Source organism: Aquarana catesbeiana, linkage group LG06 (assembly GCF_042186555.1).
Source record: "Aquarana catesbeiana isolate 2022-GZ linkage group LG06, ASM4218655v1, whole genome shotgun sequence".
Lineage (NCBI taxonomy): Eukaryota > Metazoa > Chordata > Amphibia > Anura > Ranidae > Aquarana > Aquarana catesbeiana.
Genome location: NC_133329.1, coordinates 9,643,846 through 9,663,134, shown reverse-complemented (window position 1 = coordinate 9,663,134; position 19,289 = coordinate 9,643,846). Strand labels below are relative to the sequence as shown.

The following is a 19,289-nucleotide window of genomic DNA, read 5'->3' as shown; positions in this document are numbered from 1 at the left end:
TTGAGATGGGTATTGAGGGGGATCAAAAAGTTTGTTGAGGAAATCAATCTGTCCAGTATTAGGGGCATATAGGTTGACTAGGGTGAAGGAGGCGTTTAGATAATCACAATATAGGATGAGAAACCTTCCATGAGGATCCGCATGGGTGTTTTTAACCTTAATAGGACACAATTTCCTGATCAGGATTGCTACTCCTGCCTTGCCTGTGGAGTCAGAGGCAAGGTAGGAGATGGGGAAGGATTTTGATGCAAATTTTAGCGAGCCACCAGCTCGAAAATGCATCTCTTGGATCAATATCACATCCGCACCTGAGGATCTAAACTCCTTCAGAGCCACCCAACGTTTCCGGCTGGAGCCCAGGCCTTTCACATTATATGACATGATCCTTAATGCCATTTGTGTAATACTTCCATAAATGCTTGTGTTAGAATGCAAACCACAAGAGAGAGCACAACATAATATACATTTAAATGGGTATAGGGTTGGATAGGGTCACATATGGGCAGGATAGCCCCTCGGTACCTAGGCAGTAACAAATGTACCAAGTAGATAAAAAACAGCATAAAAAAGAAAAAAAAAAAGAAAAAGAAAAATTTGTGACCTCAGCCTACATAGCTGGCATTTGAGCATGGACATGGGAAAAAAAAACAAAGGCATGAACACACGACAACAACCGAAAAAAAAAAGAAAACCTGTATGTTAATGCCTAAGACATGGCCATGTCTCAGGAGGCCCCGAAGAACTTCAGAGGCCAGATAGGGACACATGCAGACCTCCACCAGGGGACTCCGAGGAGAAAGGGGGTCCATGTACTCTCCTTATGAACTTGGCAGTAGTTGTAAGTCAGACAGGAGATATCCTGATAAGAAAAAAAAAGTCAGCAAAAAAAGAAAACAGGAACAACTGTCAGTACAATAGTAATGACCGTATCATTATTACCCCATGGGTTGGGAAAAACATTACCCCAAAAAAAACACGGGGTCAATTTTAAACCTTCAGTCCAGAGCACTGAACTATGAGTCTCTTGGACTTTGGGGGAATCAGAAATAGTTATGAGCCCGAAAATTCCTTATCATCAAGGAGGTTGCTTGGATGCTTGTGGGCGTTGAGGTGTTGATAGTTGTTTCTTCGATTGGTCTCTCACAGGGGTCCAGACCCAACTAAGGGTGGTGGGAAAAGGGCGAGCCTGAGAAAGTAGTAGATCTTCTTCAGGTATAGGGGGAGGCCAAGACTTTTTATGAAGGCTTCTCCCTCTTGAAGGTCACGGAGACTGTGCTGGGTGCCATCTTTGGATACAATGAGGCGAAAGTGGAATCCCCAATGATATGGGATTTGATGGTGTTGCAAGTGGGATGTGATTGGGCGCAGATTTCTCAGTTTAGCCAGGGTAATGGGAGAGAGGTCACTAAAAATCAGCATTTTTTCCCCCTTTGTACACAAGCTGAGATTTATTGTGTGTGGCCAAGGTTAGTGCCTCTTTGCTGTCATAATAGTGAAACCTCACTATAACATCTCTAGGTTTAGCTCCAGCCAGAGGCTTTGGGCCCAAAGAGCGGTGGGCCCTATCAAGGGGCTAGTCTACATCCACAACCGCTAGGGTGTAAAAAAAGACCCAAGAGATAAGAGCACAAAACGGGATACCCCACTGTTTCAGGGATACCTCGGAAGCGCAAGTTCTGCCTTCTCTCCCTATTTTTCAAGTCCTCCTGCTGTAATTGTAGCTGGGACATTGAATGTCTAAGGGTATGGTTTTCCTCCTGAATAGCCTGTACATAGTTTACCATTTCATCCATTTTGTATTCAAGTGCATCAGTACGTTCCCCTATTTGATTTATTTCCCCTCTTAGCTCTGCTGCTAATTTGCTCACCTCCGATAAAATGGTGCAGGTGATCTGCTGGAGGAGAAACTGCAGCTTAGCATCCAGTTTGGCATCTAGGATGGCTGGGGTGAGAACCTCTTGTGGAGAAGGGGGTGTGGAGGCCGAGCTCTGGGTGGTGGCTGGTGGGTGGTTTTCGGCTTCCTCCATCCCCAGAAGCGGGTCCATAGTGGCGAAGGGGTCCGGGGGAGAAATCGAGACAGAGGATTGCAGCCTAGTAATGTAGCGGTCCATGTTTGTCTCTCCACCTGGCCCAAGCAGCGGTTTATAGTGCTACTGCTGCTGGCCGATTTTTCCCATGAGGTGCCCGAAGGTGTAGCAATCGATCAGGCTTACCCCCGGTGCTGTATGTAGCTTCTCAGGGGTCTCGGAGATGCGACGGAGCCCAGAGCTTACTCAGAAGACATCCTCCATGTTAGAAGTCGTGCATGCGCCCCCGAGTCCAATACGTTTTCCACTCCTGTGACCCGTTTTCAGCAGAGTGGTCTGAAGTCCACTCTCTGCGAATGTCACCAAGATCAGTCTAGACACTGCGTCTTCCCGACTTCCGAAGTCTGGATCTGCCAGCTGCCTGGACTGATGCCAGTCTCAGCCTCTCAGCAAGCCGCTCCCCACCCCTCCACAGCTCAGCGCTCCAGTGAGGGTGGAGGAGCAGAGAAGGAGAGCTTCTGATTGCTCCAGTAGTGAGTTCAAAAATACTCATAAATAAACATTGGTTCAGTTATAATCAATTAAAGTTACAACTGCACAATGGATGGGAAGAGGGAACCTACTGCATAACAGGAGGGTTGCAAAACCCCCAAACATCCCATTCAGAAAGGCATAACTTTCTACCTGGAGGTAGTGGGAACCCTTAAAGAGGAAGACATTATGTCTCAAAATGAAATCAAGCATCTCCAATATAAATTTATTGAATTTCCACTCCGTTGATTTCATTTTGAGACATAATGTCTTCCTCTTTAAGGGTTCCCACTACCTCCAGGTGCAGGGTGTTGCTATGGGGACGTGTTGCGCCCCCTCATATGCAAACCTGTACCTGGGGGAGTGGGAAAAAGCTTTTTTATCAGATAACCTATTGATTCCATACACACAACATATCATTCTTTGGCAAAGATATATTGACGCTATCTTCTTGGTATGGAATGGTCCAGAGGACACTTTGAAACATTGCCTTAAGGCCATGAACCAAAATGCATTAAATTTTTTTTTTACTATGTCTTATGATCACTCCATGGTTGACTTTTTGGACATCACCATTCACAAGAATGGTGATGGTACACTGACCAGCAAATTATACAGGAAGGAGACTGCTGGCAACACTTTGTTGCATGCCAGCAGTTTCCATCCTGAACCCCTCAAAAAATCCATACCCTTTAGTCAATTCCTACGCCTTAAACGGAATTGTAGTACATTGGAAGCTTTCCAACATGAAGCAGACTTGTTGAGATTACTCTCAAGGGGGTACACCAAATCTTCCCTAAATAAAGCCTTTAATCGGGTCAAGGATCAGGATCGACATGACATAATTTTCAAAATGAAGACCAAAAAACAAGATGATACAACTAGAATCATCCTGCGATACTCCAATGAGCATGACACTATTAGAAAGATCCTTACCAAGCACTGGTCGATCCTCACTGAGGATCCCATTTCGAGACCGACCCCTTACTCTGATCTGTGATCAGGCGAGTCGCATAGACTCACTGATCACCGAGCGCACCGCGTGCGCCCTGCAGGGGGCGCGCAGGCCGCTCGTGCACGGGACAACATCAATAGACGTAGTCCCGGCAATGTAGGTCCGCGCTGTTGCCGTCATTAGGCAATAGCGCGGATCTAAAGAGGTTAAGCAGCTTCTTTATTCGCCAATATTGTTCAGGCTCCCTAATTTTGAGGTCAGACCACCGCTTCCTCAATTGTTCTTTAGCCCGTTTAGTGCCAAATTTTTGTTCAAGAGCGGTGACAACTGAGGACATTATTTTGTCCTTCCGCAAATTGGGTCGGGTGTACGGTCCTTTTTTGGCATCATAGTCCTCCCTTCTCAATATGGACACCATCTCCACCATCTCTTCAAAGGCCATGTTGGTGGCCTTATGTTAAGTACCTGGTAGTTGAGCCCGACTGGTAGAAGGAGACCTCTCTTAAACGCTGGTTCAGGAGCCACTGGAAGTGGGAACAGTGGTCTCTTGAGCACAGTGGGTAGGAGGGCCTGATGCAGGTTCCAGCAGAAGCAGGCACTGGAACTGGAAGGACGTCCCTCTGGGATGGCTGAGCTGCGGATGTAGGTAGACTGATGCAGGTCAGTAGACAGGCAGGTGGAGGATAAGGCAGCAGCAGGATCAGAAGCTTGGCAGAGCAGGCTGGAGACAGTGTCACAGGACACAGGCAAAACAGGGTCAGACAGTTCGTTTGGCAGGAGATCAGGCAGGTATATAGCAGGAGGGATGATCCAAGAATAGTCAGGCAGGCAGGAGTTCGGCAACAGGTCACAAGATATAAGCAAGGTCAGGCAGGCCGGGTCGGATAGGAGACTGGAGAATGGTCAGACGGAGCCGGGTCACTAGCAATACAACAACAGGCAGGATACAGGAACTCAGGTGCAGAGCTGCAGACGAACAGCACCTGACAGAAGCATCTGACAGTCTTTTAAAGGGCCCTTGGCGCCAAAACAGCGCTAGCGCGAACGGGCACGCGCGAACGGGCGCGCGCGCACGCGCGAACGGGCGCGCGCGGGAGTGCTTCGGCGCCCCCTGGTGGAGAATTCAGCAGAACTGCCCTGGAAAGGCCCTTCGTGCACCTGCGTGCATGCATATTTGCCCGACGGCCACTGATATGCCCCTGACACCTTATATCTCCTCCTGGATCTGGATGGTTGTGGCTCTGGGCTTTCCTTCGCGCTACTTGCAGATAATCTCTCCACCATCTTTCTTTATATACTGCCACTGCGCAACGAAGAGTGAAGGGGCGGGGACAAATTGTACTAAAGAACGCCAGGGGCGGGCGATGCAGGCGTAGCATGACACATGCGCAGTGTATATAAAGCTATTATGCTTGCCTACGTATGTCCGAGTGGAAGTAGCGAGCATCAGAAACAAAGGTAAGATTAAACGTGGGTGTGTGTTTGGTGAATGTGTTTGGTGTGTGTGTGTGTACCCTAGATTGAGCCAAAAATAATACTGGAAGTTTGGACTGACGTTACAGTTTTTATCTTGTGTCTTGTCTTTAAGCAAAAATGAATCCCTTTAAGGACGAAGAATTTTTGACACGTTTTATTGATTTGTATCAAGGAAACAGAAACCTGTGGGAGGTCAAGCACCCATTGTATTTTAATAGAGATGTAAGGAAGGCAACACTGGGCACACTTTTGGAATTTGTGAAGACTCGAGTCCCCCAGGCAGACCTTAAGTTTGTGGACACTAAAATTGGTATCTTGCACAATATGTACAGGAGGGAACACAAGAAGATCCAGGAGTCGCGCAGATCCGGAGCAGCAGCAGACCAGGTTTATGTCCCCAGGCTGTGGTACTACCAAAAAATGTGATTTCTGGATGACCAGACAGAAGCAAGGCAATCACTTTCGAGCCTTCCCTCCAGCCTTCCCTCCACCCTTCCCTCCAGCCTTCCCTCCACCCTTCCCTCCACCTCCACCCTTCCCTCCAGCCTTCCTACCACCCTTCCCTCCAGCCTTCCCTCCACCTCCACCCTTCCCTCCACCCCAGCTGAGGAGTCCCAAGAAGAACTGGGCCCTTTCATCCTTGATGAAGTGGATGCACCCAGCTTCAGCCAGGTATACTTTTTTGGTGAATTTGGGATTGTGTAAATATTAATGATGTAAACCTAAAATTTTTTGAAGTGCTTCGCCAAAAATGACTTCATCACAATTATTAATATGTAGACATATCACTAGACAGTAGTGGCCAAAAATATACTTCAAATATTGGTGAGCAGCTAGAATAATGGTGGGGTCAAAAAGATAGCCTTTACTATTTGTTTAGAATTATATTTGCAAGTCATGAGCTGAAAATTGTGTGTGATTGCGTAACCAAAAATTACAACTACCGGTATGTCCCTTTTTTTTACCCAGGATGAGCTCAGCCAGGAGGAGTTTGTGCCCAGAGGTATACAGGAAGAGGCCTTGCCCAGTGGGAGAGAGGAGGAGGCCGTGGCTGGGCCCAGTAGAAGCCTCACAGAGTGTCAGGTGCCTCCCCTCCACATTACCACCAAAAGGCCCAGAAAGATAACCCGAACTGAGGAGGAATCACTATGCCTCATTTGCGAAGCCAGCAAAATCCTCAGCACACCACCCAATGCGAAAGAGGCGTATGGAACATATATGGCCACCAGATTGCTGGAACTAGAAAAGGGGCAACGCCTCCTCTGTGAGGGTCTTATTTTTCAAGACTATCAGAAGGGCTTGAGAGGGGAGCTTACTGCAAAAACATATATAGCAGATGAAGCCACTCCTCCTGCTACTCCTCCTCCTCCTGCCCCAAGTACACCACCAGAGGCACAGCCTCCAAGGAAGGCTGCAGAGAAGGGTGGAGGGAAGGCTGCAGGGCAGCGTGCAGGGAAGGCTCCACGGAAGAGTCGAAAGTGATTGGCTGGCTTCTGTCTGGTCTGACTTCTGATGTGCTCCCTGTGCTCCCTAGTCGCAAGATACCAATTTTAGTGTCCTAAAACTTGATGTGTGTCCTGGGGGACAAAAGGCTTCACACATTCCAAAAGTGTCTCCAGTTTTGACCAAAATAAATGGATATTTTCGTTACCTTACATTATTGACTATGTGTTTTGATTCAAAAAGGACATTTGGTTTGTGAGTAGGCAGGTACAGGTCAAAAAGACTATGTGTGGGTTATTTACAAAAGGCTAAATCATTTTGCAATTCAAGTGCAAAGTACTAGTGAAAACTGCAAGTGCACTTGTTGGAAGTGCAGTCGCTGTAAATCTGAGGGGAAGATCTGAAATGAGGGGAAGCTCTGCTGATTTTATCATACAATCATGTGCAAGAGAAATCTTTTTTTTGAGGGGGTTCTTTGCATGTGCCCCTCGGATCCACAGCGAATGCACTTCCAAATGATCTTTCAGGGCAATCCCAAGTACAATTTGCAATTGTAGTGAAAAATGAATTTGCCTTTTTAAAATAACCCCCCTATGTCTAATTAACAAGGGACACCAACCTCATTAAGGTTCATTAAAACAATAAAAATTATTAAGGTTATTGTGGTTACTTGAAACTCAAAATAAAAAAAACAAACAAAAAAAAAATTGTATAATTTAGCACACATTGTAAAATAGATATTGTTTAAATCTGTAAAAAATAAAGATGAGTCCAAAAAAAAAAATTTGCTACTTTAGTTCTGGGGTTCTGGCTTTTAAAAAATATCATATTAGTTATGGCATGAGGATAAATCATGAAGAAAGTAGTTTGTGAGAACTATGTGTGAATATAAGCAGCAAAACAACTTCCTTCTTCTCGCATTATAAAGAAAAAAAGAATGCGCTGTATTAAAAGATCACAGAAGAGGAATGTGCTAGCTTCAATACGAAGGCTAGTTTTACCAGACCGTGCGCTTCCGCCTTGTACTTGCTTCAGGGCATGCGTCAGTTTGGGTCCGTTGGACTAGCACACAGACGACCGGGCTGTACGCTAGAAAGCAGAGTCCGTCGGAAAGATTTGAAACATGTTTCAAATCTAAGTCCGTCAAACTTTTGAGAAAACAAAGTCAGCTGGAGCCCACACACGATCAAACTGTCCGACGAAATCCGGTGCGCAGGACCAAGTATGCCGTAAAGTCCGATCGTGTGTACGCGGCATAAGAATAAATAGTTTCCCTTTATGCTAGAATCACCATTAGGGATGAGCTTACGTTCGACTCTAACATCAGGTGTTCACCCATTCGCCAATCAGCGAACATTATGGAGCGTTCGCGGCAAATGTGCAATGTATATATAGGCTACACTGAATGCAGAGTATATACTGTATATATATACATACACACAGTCTCATATATATACAGTATATACTCTGCATTCAGTGTAGCCTATATATACATTGCATTCGGTGGTGTACAGCAGGGTTTCTCAACCAGTGTGCCGTAAAGGGTCCCTAGTAGGGATGAGCCGAACACCCCCCGGTTCGGTTCGCACCAGAACCCGCGAACGGACCGAAAGTTCGCACGAACGTTAGAACCCCATTGACGTCTATGGGACTCGAACGTTCGAAATCAAAAGTGCTCATTTTAAAGGCTAATTTGCATGGTATTGTCCTAAAAAGGGTTTGGGGACCCGGGTCCTACCCCAGGGGACATGTATCAATGCAAAAAAAACTTTTAAAAACGGCCGTTTTTTCGGGAGCAGTGATTTTAATGATGCTTAAAGTAAAAAAAAAAAAGTGAAATATTCCTTTAAATATCGTACCTGGGGGGTGTCTATAGTATGCCTGTAAAGTGACGCGTGTTTCCCATGTTTAGAACAGTCCCTGCACCAAATGTCATTTTTAAAGGAAAAAATCTCATTTAAAACTGCTTGCGGGTTTAATGTCATGTCGGGTCATGGCAATATGGATGAAAATCAGTGAGACAAACGGCATGGGTACCCCCCAGTCCATTACCAGTCCCTTTGGGTCTTGTATGGATATTAAGGGGAACCCCGCACCCAAATTAAAATAAGGAAAGGTGTGGGGCCACCAGGCCCTATATACTCTGAACAGCAGTATACAGGCGGTGCAAACAAGACAGGGACTGTAGGTTTGTTGTTAAGTAGAATCTGTTTGTAATTTTGAACATTTTTAACGTGTTTAGCTCCAGCCAAAAAATCTTTTCTAAGCTTTTTGGAAAACATAGGGAAGGGTTATCACCCCTGTGACATTTGTTTTGCTGTCTTTCCTCCTCTTCAGAAGATTTCACCTCACTTTTTTGTCCCAATGAAAAATGTTTTTTGAAAATTTGGGTTTTTTTGTGGAACAAGGATTGGAAAGCATCAGTGGAAAGGAGAACTTGTTTTCCCATATTAACTCTTACAGGAGAGAATTTCCCTTCCTAGGGGTAGATTTCATCTCACTTCCTGTTGTCTCCTTCCGTTTGCAAGTAGGAGTCGTTTGTAAGTTAGATGTTTGAAAGTAGGGTCCTGCCCTATATACTCAGCAGAAATTTGGGCCTTAGGTGTTGCTGTGGCCACAACACTGTAAGCCCTCACAGGGCCCTGCTGTGAAATATTAGATCAAGAATTGTAATTACATGCCCCTGTTGAACAGGAGCTGAAAAATTAGGCCTTAGGCACTGGTGCTGGTGCCACAACACTGCAACCCCTCACAGACACTCTAGTTGGAACGCAGGAACGAGCCCTGCTGCAAATTATTGCTTCAAAAATTGTAATTACACGCCCCTGTTAGACAGGGGCAGAAAAATTGGGCCTTAGGCACTGGTGCTGGTGCCACAACACTGCAACCCCTCACAGACACTCTAGTTGGAACGCAGGAACGAGCCCTGCTGCAAAGTATTGCATCAAAAATTGTAATTACACGCCCCTGTTAGACAGGGGCAGAAAAATTGGGCCTTAGGCACTGGTGCTGGTGCCACAACACTGCAACCCCTCACAGACACTCTAGTTGGAACGCAGGAACGAGCCCTGCTGCAAAGTATTGCAGCAAAAATTGTAATTACACGCCCCTGTTAGACAGGGGCAGAAAAATTGGGCCCTAGGCACTGGTGCTGGTGCCACAACACTGCAACCCCTCACAGACACTCTAGTTGGAATGCAGGAACGAGCCCTGCTGCAAAGTATTACATCAAAAATTGTAATTACACGCCCCTGTTAAACAGGGGCTGAAAAATTGTGCCTTAGGCACTGGTGGTGGCGCCCAGAACCAAAAATGTTCTTACAAGCTATCAGCGTGATGATTGAGGAGGAAGAGGATAATTACTCAGGGATAGTCACTCAGCATCAGCATAGGCAGTCTTTGAAGGGATCTGAGATTTCAAAAAAAATTATTCGGTTACATCAGCATCAGGTGCTTGGTAGCTGGTGGTGATCCAAGACTCATTCATTTTTATGAAGGTCAGCCGATCGACCGAGTCGGTGGACAGACGCACCCTGTGATCGGTTACCACGCCTCCAGCAGCACTGAATGTGCGTTCCGAAAGAACGCTGGATGCAGGACAGGCCAGTAGCTCAATTGCATACTGTGCAAGCTCTGGCCAGTGATCCATCCTCAAGACCCAGTAACCCAGAGGATTTTCGGTGGGAAAGGTGTCCAAGTCTGATCTTGCCCCTAGGTATTCCTGCACCATGTAAAACAGACGCTGGCGATGGTTGCTGGAACCGATCATACCTTGGGGCTGCGGACCAAAAAATTGTCTGAACGCATCGGTCAGACGGCCACCTTCTCCACCGCTCCTTCTTTGACTGACCGAAGCCTCAGCAACACGTTGTCCAGAAACAGGAGTTTGTAACCTCCCAGTCTCTGGGAACGCGTTGCACAGACCTTTCTGCAAGGCCTCCCGAAGATGTTTCATCCTCTGCTCCCTCTGCGATGGCAAGATAAGGTCCGCAACCTTACCCTTGTAACGTGGATCAAGGAGGGTTGCCAGCCAGTATTGGTCCTTCTCCTTGATACCACGAATACGAGGATCCTTACGCAGGCTTTGCAGGATCAGGGAGGCCATGCAGCGTAGGTTTGCTGAGGCATTCGGTCCGGAGTCCTCTGGGTCACTAAGAACGACATGGTCCGCAGCCACCTCCTCCCAGCCACGTACAAGTCCATGTGTTTCTTGGGACTGATCCCTTAAAGACTGCTGCTGATGCTGAGTGCCAGGCTCCACCTCCATACTGACACAATCTTCCTCCTCCTCCTCTTCCTCCTCGTCCTCTTCCTGTGTGATCGGCGGGCACGCAGGAACACTGTCTGGATAAAGGGGGCCTTGAGAGCTAAGGAAGTCCTCCTCTTCCTGCCTCTGTTCTGCCTCAAGTGCCCTGTCCATTATTCCACGCAGCGTGTGCTCCAACAGGTGGACAAGGGGGACAGTGTCACTGATGCATGCACTGTCACTGCTCACCATCCTCGTGGCCTCCTCGAATGGTGACAGGACAGTGCATGCATCCCTGATCATGGCCCACTGGCGTGGGGAAAAAAAACCAAGCTCCCCTGACCCTGTCCTGGTGCCATAGTCGCACAGGTACTCATTGATGGCCCTCTGCTGCGTGTGCAGCCGCTGCAGCATGGCCAACGTTGAGTTCCACCTGGTGGGCATGTCACAGATTAGGCGGTTCTTGGGCAGGTTAAACTCCTTTTGGAGGTCCGTCAGCCGAGCACTGGCATTATATGACCGGCGGAAATGCACACAGACTTTCCTGGCCTGCCTCAGGACATCCTGTAAGCCCGGGTACCTGCCCAAGAACCGCTGCACCACCAAGTTAAGGACGTGAGCCAAACAGGGCACATGGGTCATTTGTCCCTGTCGGAGGGCAGAGAGGAGGTTGGTGCCATTGTCGCAAACCACCATTCCTGCCTTAAGTTGGCGTGGCGTCAACCACCTCTGAACCTGCCCCTGCAGAGCTGACAGAACCTCTGCCCCAGTGTGGCTCCTGTCCCCCAAGCACACCAGCTCAAGCACCGCATGGCATCTTTTGGCCTGCGTACTTGCGTAGCCCCTTGAACGCCTACGGAGCACCGCTGGTTCCGAGGAAGAGGCCATGGAGGAAGAAGAAGAGGAGGGGGTGGAGGAGAGAGGTGTGTCACAATCAGAATTTTGGAGGCGTGGTGGCGGAACAACCTCCAACACTACTGCACCTTGTCCTGCATCCTTCCCAGCTGCCAGCAGAGTCACCCAATGCGCCGTGAAACTTAGGTAACGTCCCTGTCCATGCCTGCTGGACCATGAGTCAGCGGTAATATGCACCTTACCGCTGACCGCCCTGTCCAGCGAGGCATGGACATTGCCTTCCACATGCCGGTAGAGAGCCGGAATCGCCTTCCGTGAGAAAAAGTGGCGTTTGGGTACCTGCCACTGAGGAACCGCACATTCCACAAACTCACGGAAGGGGGCAGAGTCTACCAACTGAAAAGGCAGCAGTTGAAGTGCTAGCAATTTTGCCAAGCTAGCATTCAACCGCTGGGCATGTGGATGGCTGGGAGCAAACTTCTTTCGGCGGTGCAGCAGCTGGGGCAGGGAAATTTGCCTGGTACAATCTGACGTCGGTGTACCAAAAGCAGATTGCCCACAAGTACTTGGCTGTGACACACCTAATTCTACACCTTCATTCCTCTCACTGCAGGTCTCAGAGAGGACTGAAGGTCTAGTGGGGTTGGAAATCTCAGCTGATGAGGAGCAAGGAGAGATCCTCTTTGTTCTTTGGTGTGGGTCTTTTAGATACGCTTGCCAACGAACTGCATGGCAGGTCAACATATGTCTGGTCAAGCATGTGGTACCCAAGCGGGAGATATTTTGGCCACGCGAGATACGCTTGAGACATATGTTGCAAATAGCAGCGGTGCGATCTGATGCACTCGTCTCAAAAAAGGCCCACACCAAAGAACTTTTTGAATAACGCGCAGAGACTGCAGCGCCCTGCACATGTGGAGCTTTGGGGTGTGATGCAGTCAATGTGCTGCCCTTAGGCTGGCCCCTGGAGGGCATCCTGCCTCGTTGGTGATGTGCTGCCGCCTCCTCCTCCTCCTCCTCCTCCTCCTCCTCCTCCTCCTCTCTCCTATCAGGCACCCACGTTGAGTCAGTGACCTCATCATCCCCTCCCTCCTCATCACTGGAGCAAACCTGGCAGTATGCTGCAGCAGGGGGAGCATGACTGCCAGATTGCTGTCCTTCTTGGGCACCCCCTCTGTCCGCGCTCATGTTACTGCCTTCATCGAGCTCAGTATCGTCATCAGAGCCTTCCAAACGCTGGGCATCCTCCTGGAGCATGTACCCAACACTGTGGTCAAACAGTTCGAGGGAATCCTCATGAGGACATGGTGGAGCTAGGGAAGGAGTCACTGATGACATTGAGCTGAGGGAAGAGGCCGCTGCTTTGCCAGACAAAGCACCCTGGGCATGGGTGAGAGAGGATGAGGAGGATGAGGACGGCTTGGTCATCCACTCGACCAAGTCTTCCGCATGTTGCGGCTCAACATGGCCAGCTGCCGAAAAAAAGGCCAAGCGTGTCCCATGGCCACGTGCTGATGAGGATGCACCGTCTCCACGACCAGCACTAGACACAGAGCCTGCTTGCCCTCTCTTATTGGCTTGTGACTGTCTGCCTCTCCTTCTTGGCCTTCCAGACATACTAATGGCCTGTAGCTGCACTAAGCTGGGATAGAACACCTGTAATTTTCTTCAAGTAGCTTTATATACTGTAACCAGACAAGCCTGCCTGTCAGTAGGAAGATAACAGGAACGGATCTAGCTGAACACTGTGAGCAGGACGCACTGTACTAAATGTAAATAGTCTAGCTGCCTGACCGTGGTACTAATAGGATCAAATAGAACACCTGTAATTTTCTTCAGGTAGCTTTATATACTGTAACCAGACAAGCCTGCCTGTCAGTAGGAAGATAACAGGAACGGATCTAGCTGTACACTGTGAGCAGGACGCACTGTACTAAATGTAAATAGTCTAGCTGCCTGACCGTGGTACTAATAGGATCAAATAGAACACCTGTAATTTTCTTCAGGTAGCTTTATATACTGTAACCAGACAAGCCTGCCTGTCAGTAGGAAGATAACAGGAACGGATCTAGCTGAACACTGTGAGCAGGACGCACTGTACTAAATGTAAATAGTCTAGCTGCCTGACCGTGGTACTAATAGGATCAAATAGAACACCTGTAATTTTCTTCAGGTAGCTTTATATACTGTAACCAGACAAGCCTGCCGGTCAGTAGGAATTTAACAGGAACGGATCTAGCTGAACACTGTGAGCAGGACGCACTGCACTAAATGTAAATAGCAGGAACGGATCTAGCTGAACACTGTGAGCAGGACGCACTGCACTAAATGTAAATAGTCTAGAAGATAACAGGAACGGATCTAGCTGAACACTGTGAGCAGGACGCACTGCATTAAATGTAAATAGTCTAGATAGAAGATAACAGGAACGGATCTAGCTAAACTGAATACAGTGTATATATATATATGCAACACCTGGGATGCATATATATACACAATACACTGTAAGTGCAGCTAACTGACTGACTGTTCTGCCTAATCTATCTAACTCAAATCAAATGACACTGTCTCTCTCTCTCTCTATCTCTCAGCACACCGGAACACACACTACACAGGGCCGCCGTGCAGGCGGCCTTATATAGTGTGGGGTGTGTACTAAATGCCCTGAGCCGTAATTGGCCAAAGCCACCCTGGCTTTGGCCAATTACAGCTCTCTCTACTGACAGCGCTGTGATTGGCCAAGCATGCGGGTCATAGTGCATGCTTGGCCAATCATCAGCCAGCAATGCACTGCGATGCCGCAGTGAATTATGGGCCGTGACGCGCCACACGAATTTAGCGCGAACGGCCCATAACGTTCGCAATTCGGCGAACGATCGAACAGCCGATGTTCGAGTCGAACATGGGTTCGACTCGAACACGAAGCTCATCCCTAGTCCCTAGGTGTGCCGTGGCAAAATGACCCCAGGTCATAGGCAGCTATACATATATAGCTACATCATGTCCCAAATGCTGGCCACTTGGTTGAGCTGTATTACAGCGGTGCCGGACCGCTGTATAAAAGCTCCCTTCCCGCTGCCACAGGCACTCGGGCAGCTGTGCAGGCTGTGCAGAGCTTCCAACCACGTCTAGCCAACCGATTACGTCATCGGTTGCTATGGGAGGGTCAGGCGCACGCACTGCTCTCTGTGGAGCCGCGGATGCCAGAGGGACGCTGGCGGCGTGCTTTTCCCTGAGTGGAGGAGAAGAACGAGGAAAAGTAAGAACAGTGAGGAGACACTGGTACAGTATTTGTACCTGTAATTTAATGTAAATTTTTTAATTGCAGGCATGGTGTTTAGATAAAAAAAAAAACTACATAACTTGTTACAATTGGGACATTTTCACATTAACTCATTCCATTGCAGGTATGGTGATTTATTTTTAAATGTAATATAATATACATGGGCTATGTGGGTTATTATTGATAATGATAACTATACTTCAATACTGCAGTTTGGCCACAATGCAGGTGTAGCGCAGGGTACCTGCGGTTTTCATGTGGTTTCTCAAAAACTTCTATTATGTAGAACATTTTTGGTACATTTTCTGAAAGCACACTAAAAATGAGGGACATAATAGAAGTCTATAGGAAACGCACATGAAAACCGCAGGTACCCTGCGCTACACCTGCATTGTGGCCAAACTGCAGTATTGAAGTATAGTTATCATAGTTATCATCATCATGTATATTATATTACAAGTAAAAAGGCGCAAAGCACAGTTACCTTGAAAGTAAAACCGATTAGTCCAGGAACTGAAAACTGCAAAAATGCATGTGTAAGTTCATGCATATATACTGGGGGTATATATGAGAGGTCAGTCAGGGCGGCCACCAAAGGAGCCAAAAGCAGGGTCCAGCAAGCTAAAACAACAACAAGGAGACGGGCGCCTCTGAGTATAAATCATAAATACATTTTATTAAAACAACAATATCCACTCACATGGAAGTTGGAGAAGTTGCATTAGGGTCAGTTGGCTGGGCTGGAGATATGCGGTGGAACTACAGGTCACAGCGGTTCCTGCAGGGCATGCATGCGTGTGACGTCATCACCGAGCGCCACGCTGTATTTGCTCTCCAAGCCTCGTTTGTGATTCTCGGCTCGGTCGGCCTTATCCCTTCCTAGAGGCTTTACACCATTCAATCAGTGAGCAGCAGCACGGCTGAACGGATGCTCTGGCGTCCTACACATCTCTCCCTTCCTTCCCTGGAACCCCTATCTGTGCATCTGGGATATAACTTGGCTCCCAACTCCGCAGGATTTGTGTTGGACTGTTTGCTGCAAGAGACTGCACCCGGCTGCAAGAACTAATCTTCTTTGGACCTGGCATGCCCTGCAGGAACCGCTGTGACCTGTAGTTCCACCGCATCTCTCCAGCCCAGCCAACCGACCCTAATGCAACTTCTCCAACTTCCATGTGAGTGGATATTGTTGTTTTAATAAAATGTATTTATGATTTATACTCAGACACGCCCCTCTCCTTGTTGATGTATATTATATTACATTTTTAAAAAATCACCATGCCTGCAATGGAATGAGTTAATGTGAAAGTGCCCTAATTGTAACAAGTTATGTAGTTTTTTTTTTTTTTTTCACAAGACCATAGTTGCAGATTTGAAATGGTTTGCCGGGTTTATGGCTGAAGATATCAGCCATAACCTTGGTATTGTTTTTTACAGCCAGTGGCTGGCTTTTTCATGAAAGCATTCCAAGCGGCTCTTGAGCCACTGGAACGCTTTCAGAAGCGGTGGGAGGGGATGTCCCCCTCTCCCACCATCTCGCCTGAGAAACAATCCAATGGTGTGGCCGGCTAGTCCCAGAGGCAATAAAAGATTAGATCCCCTTTGATGGCCCTGAAGGACCAGAGCGACGCCATGATTTCCGGTCCAGGCTGGAAGTAAACAATTTTTTCTTTTTTAAAGTAAAAGATCCAATTTTTTTTAATCTTTTGCTTTTAAAGGTAGAAGGAGAGATATGAGGTCTTTTTGACCCCAGATCTCTCCATAAAGAGGACCTATCATCCTTATTCCTATTACAAGGGATGTTTACATTCCTTGTAATAGGAATAAAAGTGATATAAAAAAAAAAAAAAAAACTGTGGAAAAAAAAGTTAAATAAATATTTTTTTTAAGCACCCCCCCAATCCCTCCGTGCTTGCACACAGAAGCAAATGGATAGGCAAGTCACACACGCATATGTAAACAGTATTCACACCACACATGAGAGGTATCACTGCACTTGTTAGAGCGAGTGCAATAATTCTAGTGCTAGACCTCTTCTTTAACTCTAAGCATGTAACCTGTAAAAGTGTTTAAAGCGTTACCTAAAAAGATTTTTAAGTACCATCGTTTTTCACCATTTCATGAGTGTGCGCAATTATAAAGCATGACATGTTAGGTATCTATTTACCCACCGTAACATAATCTTTCACACTATACCCAAAAATTGGGGTATATATTGTGTTTTGTTTTAATTCATTGAAGTGAATTTTTTACAAAAATAAATGCGTTTGCAAAACCACTGCGCAAATACACCGTGGCATAAAAAATTGAAACGATCACACCCTAGTGTGGTACAGCGTATTGAACTCTGTACTCTGCATTACAGAATACAGAACTCAGCAGCTACAAACTACTTCTAGCATGGATCGTTTTTTGAAAAGAAAGGCTCCAGTATCCAGCTCTGATTTGGAGCCATCAACTTCATCATCCACAAGTACCTCAGCAGAGAGGGTGGTGGAGGCCAGCATCAAGACAAGAAAAAGACAGTATGATGACAGTTACCTGTCATATGGTTTCAACTGTACAGGGGTTTCATCATGCCCTCTCCCTATGTGTCTGATATGTGGTATGAAATTATCAAATGAAGCAATGGTTCCAAGCAAACTTAAAAGACACCTGACAACAAATCATCCATCACTAGCCAGCAAGGGACCAGAATATTTCATTCGTTTGAAAAGTCAACACAAACAACAAGAGCAAGTCATGATGAAGAGTGCAAAAGTGTCAGAGAAAGCACTGGAGGCTAGCTATTTAGTGGCCGAGATAGAAGCTAAAGCTAAGAAGCCACACACAATTGCAGAAACAGTCATTTTGCCAGCATGTACAGCTATTGTCAACAAAATGCTAGGCCCACAAGCAGCAAAAGAAACTGCAAAAGTTCCACTGTCTGACAGTACAATTGGAAGGCGAATCAATGACATGTCTGCAGATATTGAAAACCTGGTTTTTGAAAAAATCAGATCTACTGGGAAATTTTCCTTACAAGTTGATGAATCCACTGACATAAGTGGGCATGCTCAGCTCTTGGCTAATGTTCGATTCATAGATGAGGACCATATCATGGAGACGTTTTTTTTTTGTAAACCGATACCTGAGAAAACAAGTGGAGAGGAGATTTATCGTGTGACAACGGAGTATCTTGAACAGGGCGGATTAAGCTGGAAGAACTGTATCAGTGTCTGCACTGATGGCGCTGCTGCCATGATGGGTAGTGCCAAGGGCTTCATCAGCAGAGTCAGAGTTCAGAATCCAACTGTGCGAAACACTCACTGCTTTCTTCACAGGGAGGCACTAGTTGCAAAGACCCTGCCAAAAGAACTGTCAGATGTACTGGATGGAGCAGTGAACATTGTAAATGATATAAAAATGCGGCCCTTAAAGACACGCCTGTTTTCAATTCTGTGCACAGAAATGGGAGCAGAGCATCATAGCTTGTTGTTACACAACGCAGTCCACTGGCTTTCACGGGGAAAAGTCTTGGACGGAGTATACGAGTTAAGAGAAGAAATCAGAACATTTCTAATAGGACAGAGCTCTGCATATGCGGAATTGATGGAAGACACGCAATGGTGTGCAAAACTTGCATACCTGGCCGACATTTTTAGACATGTAAATGAACTGAGTGCTAAAATGCAAGGTAAAGAAGAAAATCTTCTCACCTCTTCTGACAAATTACGTGGCTTCAGATCCAAGCTGACACTCTGGCGCTCCTTTGTAGAACAGGGCAGCCTTGAGATGTTTCCCCTGTGCAATGCACATTCAAATGGCAGCACACGTTCTGATCTTATCTCTCAACACCTACAAATTCTCGACGAAAGATTTAGTCACTATTTTCCTTCGGAAGCTTTTGCAGAGTTTGACTGGGTCCGTAACCCTTGGAGTTCATGTGCATTGGATAGCTCAAAAGCATTGCCACTAGCAGCACAAGAGCAACTGGCAGAGATCAGGGAAGATCGCACATTACAAATAAAATTTCAAGATGTGGCTTTGGATACGTTTTGGGTATCATTGAATAGTGAGTACACAGTAATTTCAAGTACCGCCATTGCAATTCTACTACCCTTCTCTACTACATACTTGTGTGAACTGAGCTTTTCAAGCCTAACCTACATCAAGAACGAGTACAGAGAGCGACTTAGGGCCGTGGACCAGGAGCTCCGTGTCTGTCTCTCATCCATTCCTGCCAGAATAGAGCGGTTGTGTAAATCGTCCCAGGCTCAAGTATCCCATTGATGTAAGACGTAACAAATTTTTTCCACATTTTTGGTTTGGTGTGCCTCGAGATTCTGTCAGATTTTAAAGGGTGCCTTGGTTGAAAGAAGGTTGAAAAACACTGGTGTACAGTTTCTAATACACTTCAGGCGGTGTAAATAGTATATAATACAGTGTGTACAGTTTCTAATACACTTCAGGCGGTGTACACAGTATATAATA

General features: G+C 46.7%; 1 protein-coding gene across 1 annotated transcript; it reads left to right on the top strand.

Moving 5' to 3' along the window:
• The first annotated feature begins 17,216 nt into the window (after window positions 1-17,216).
• LOC141147842 (SCAN domain-containing protein 3-like) lies at window positions 17,217-19,088 on the top strand. Its single transcript, XM_073635007.1, has one exon. It carries the CDS (start codon window positions 17,217-17,219, stop codon window positions 19,086-19,088), a length of 1,872 nt encoding a protein of 623 aa, XP_073491108.1.
• The last annotated feature ends 201 nt before the right edge of the window (window positions 19,089-19,289 follow it).

Bases quoted from the DNA above. Each gene is read 5' to 3' on its own strand.
- LOC141147842 (XM_073635007.1), top strand. From the start codon at position 17,217: ATGGATCGTTTTTTGAAAAGAAAGGCTCCAGTATCCAGCTCTGATTTG.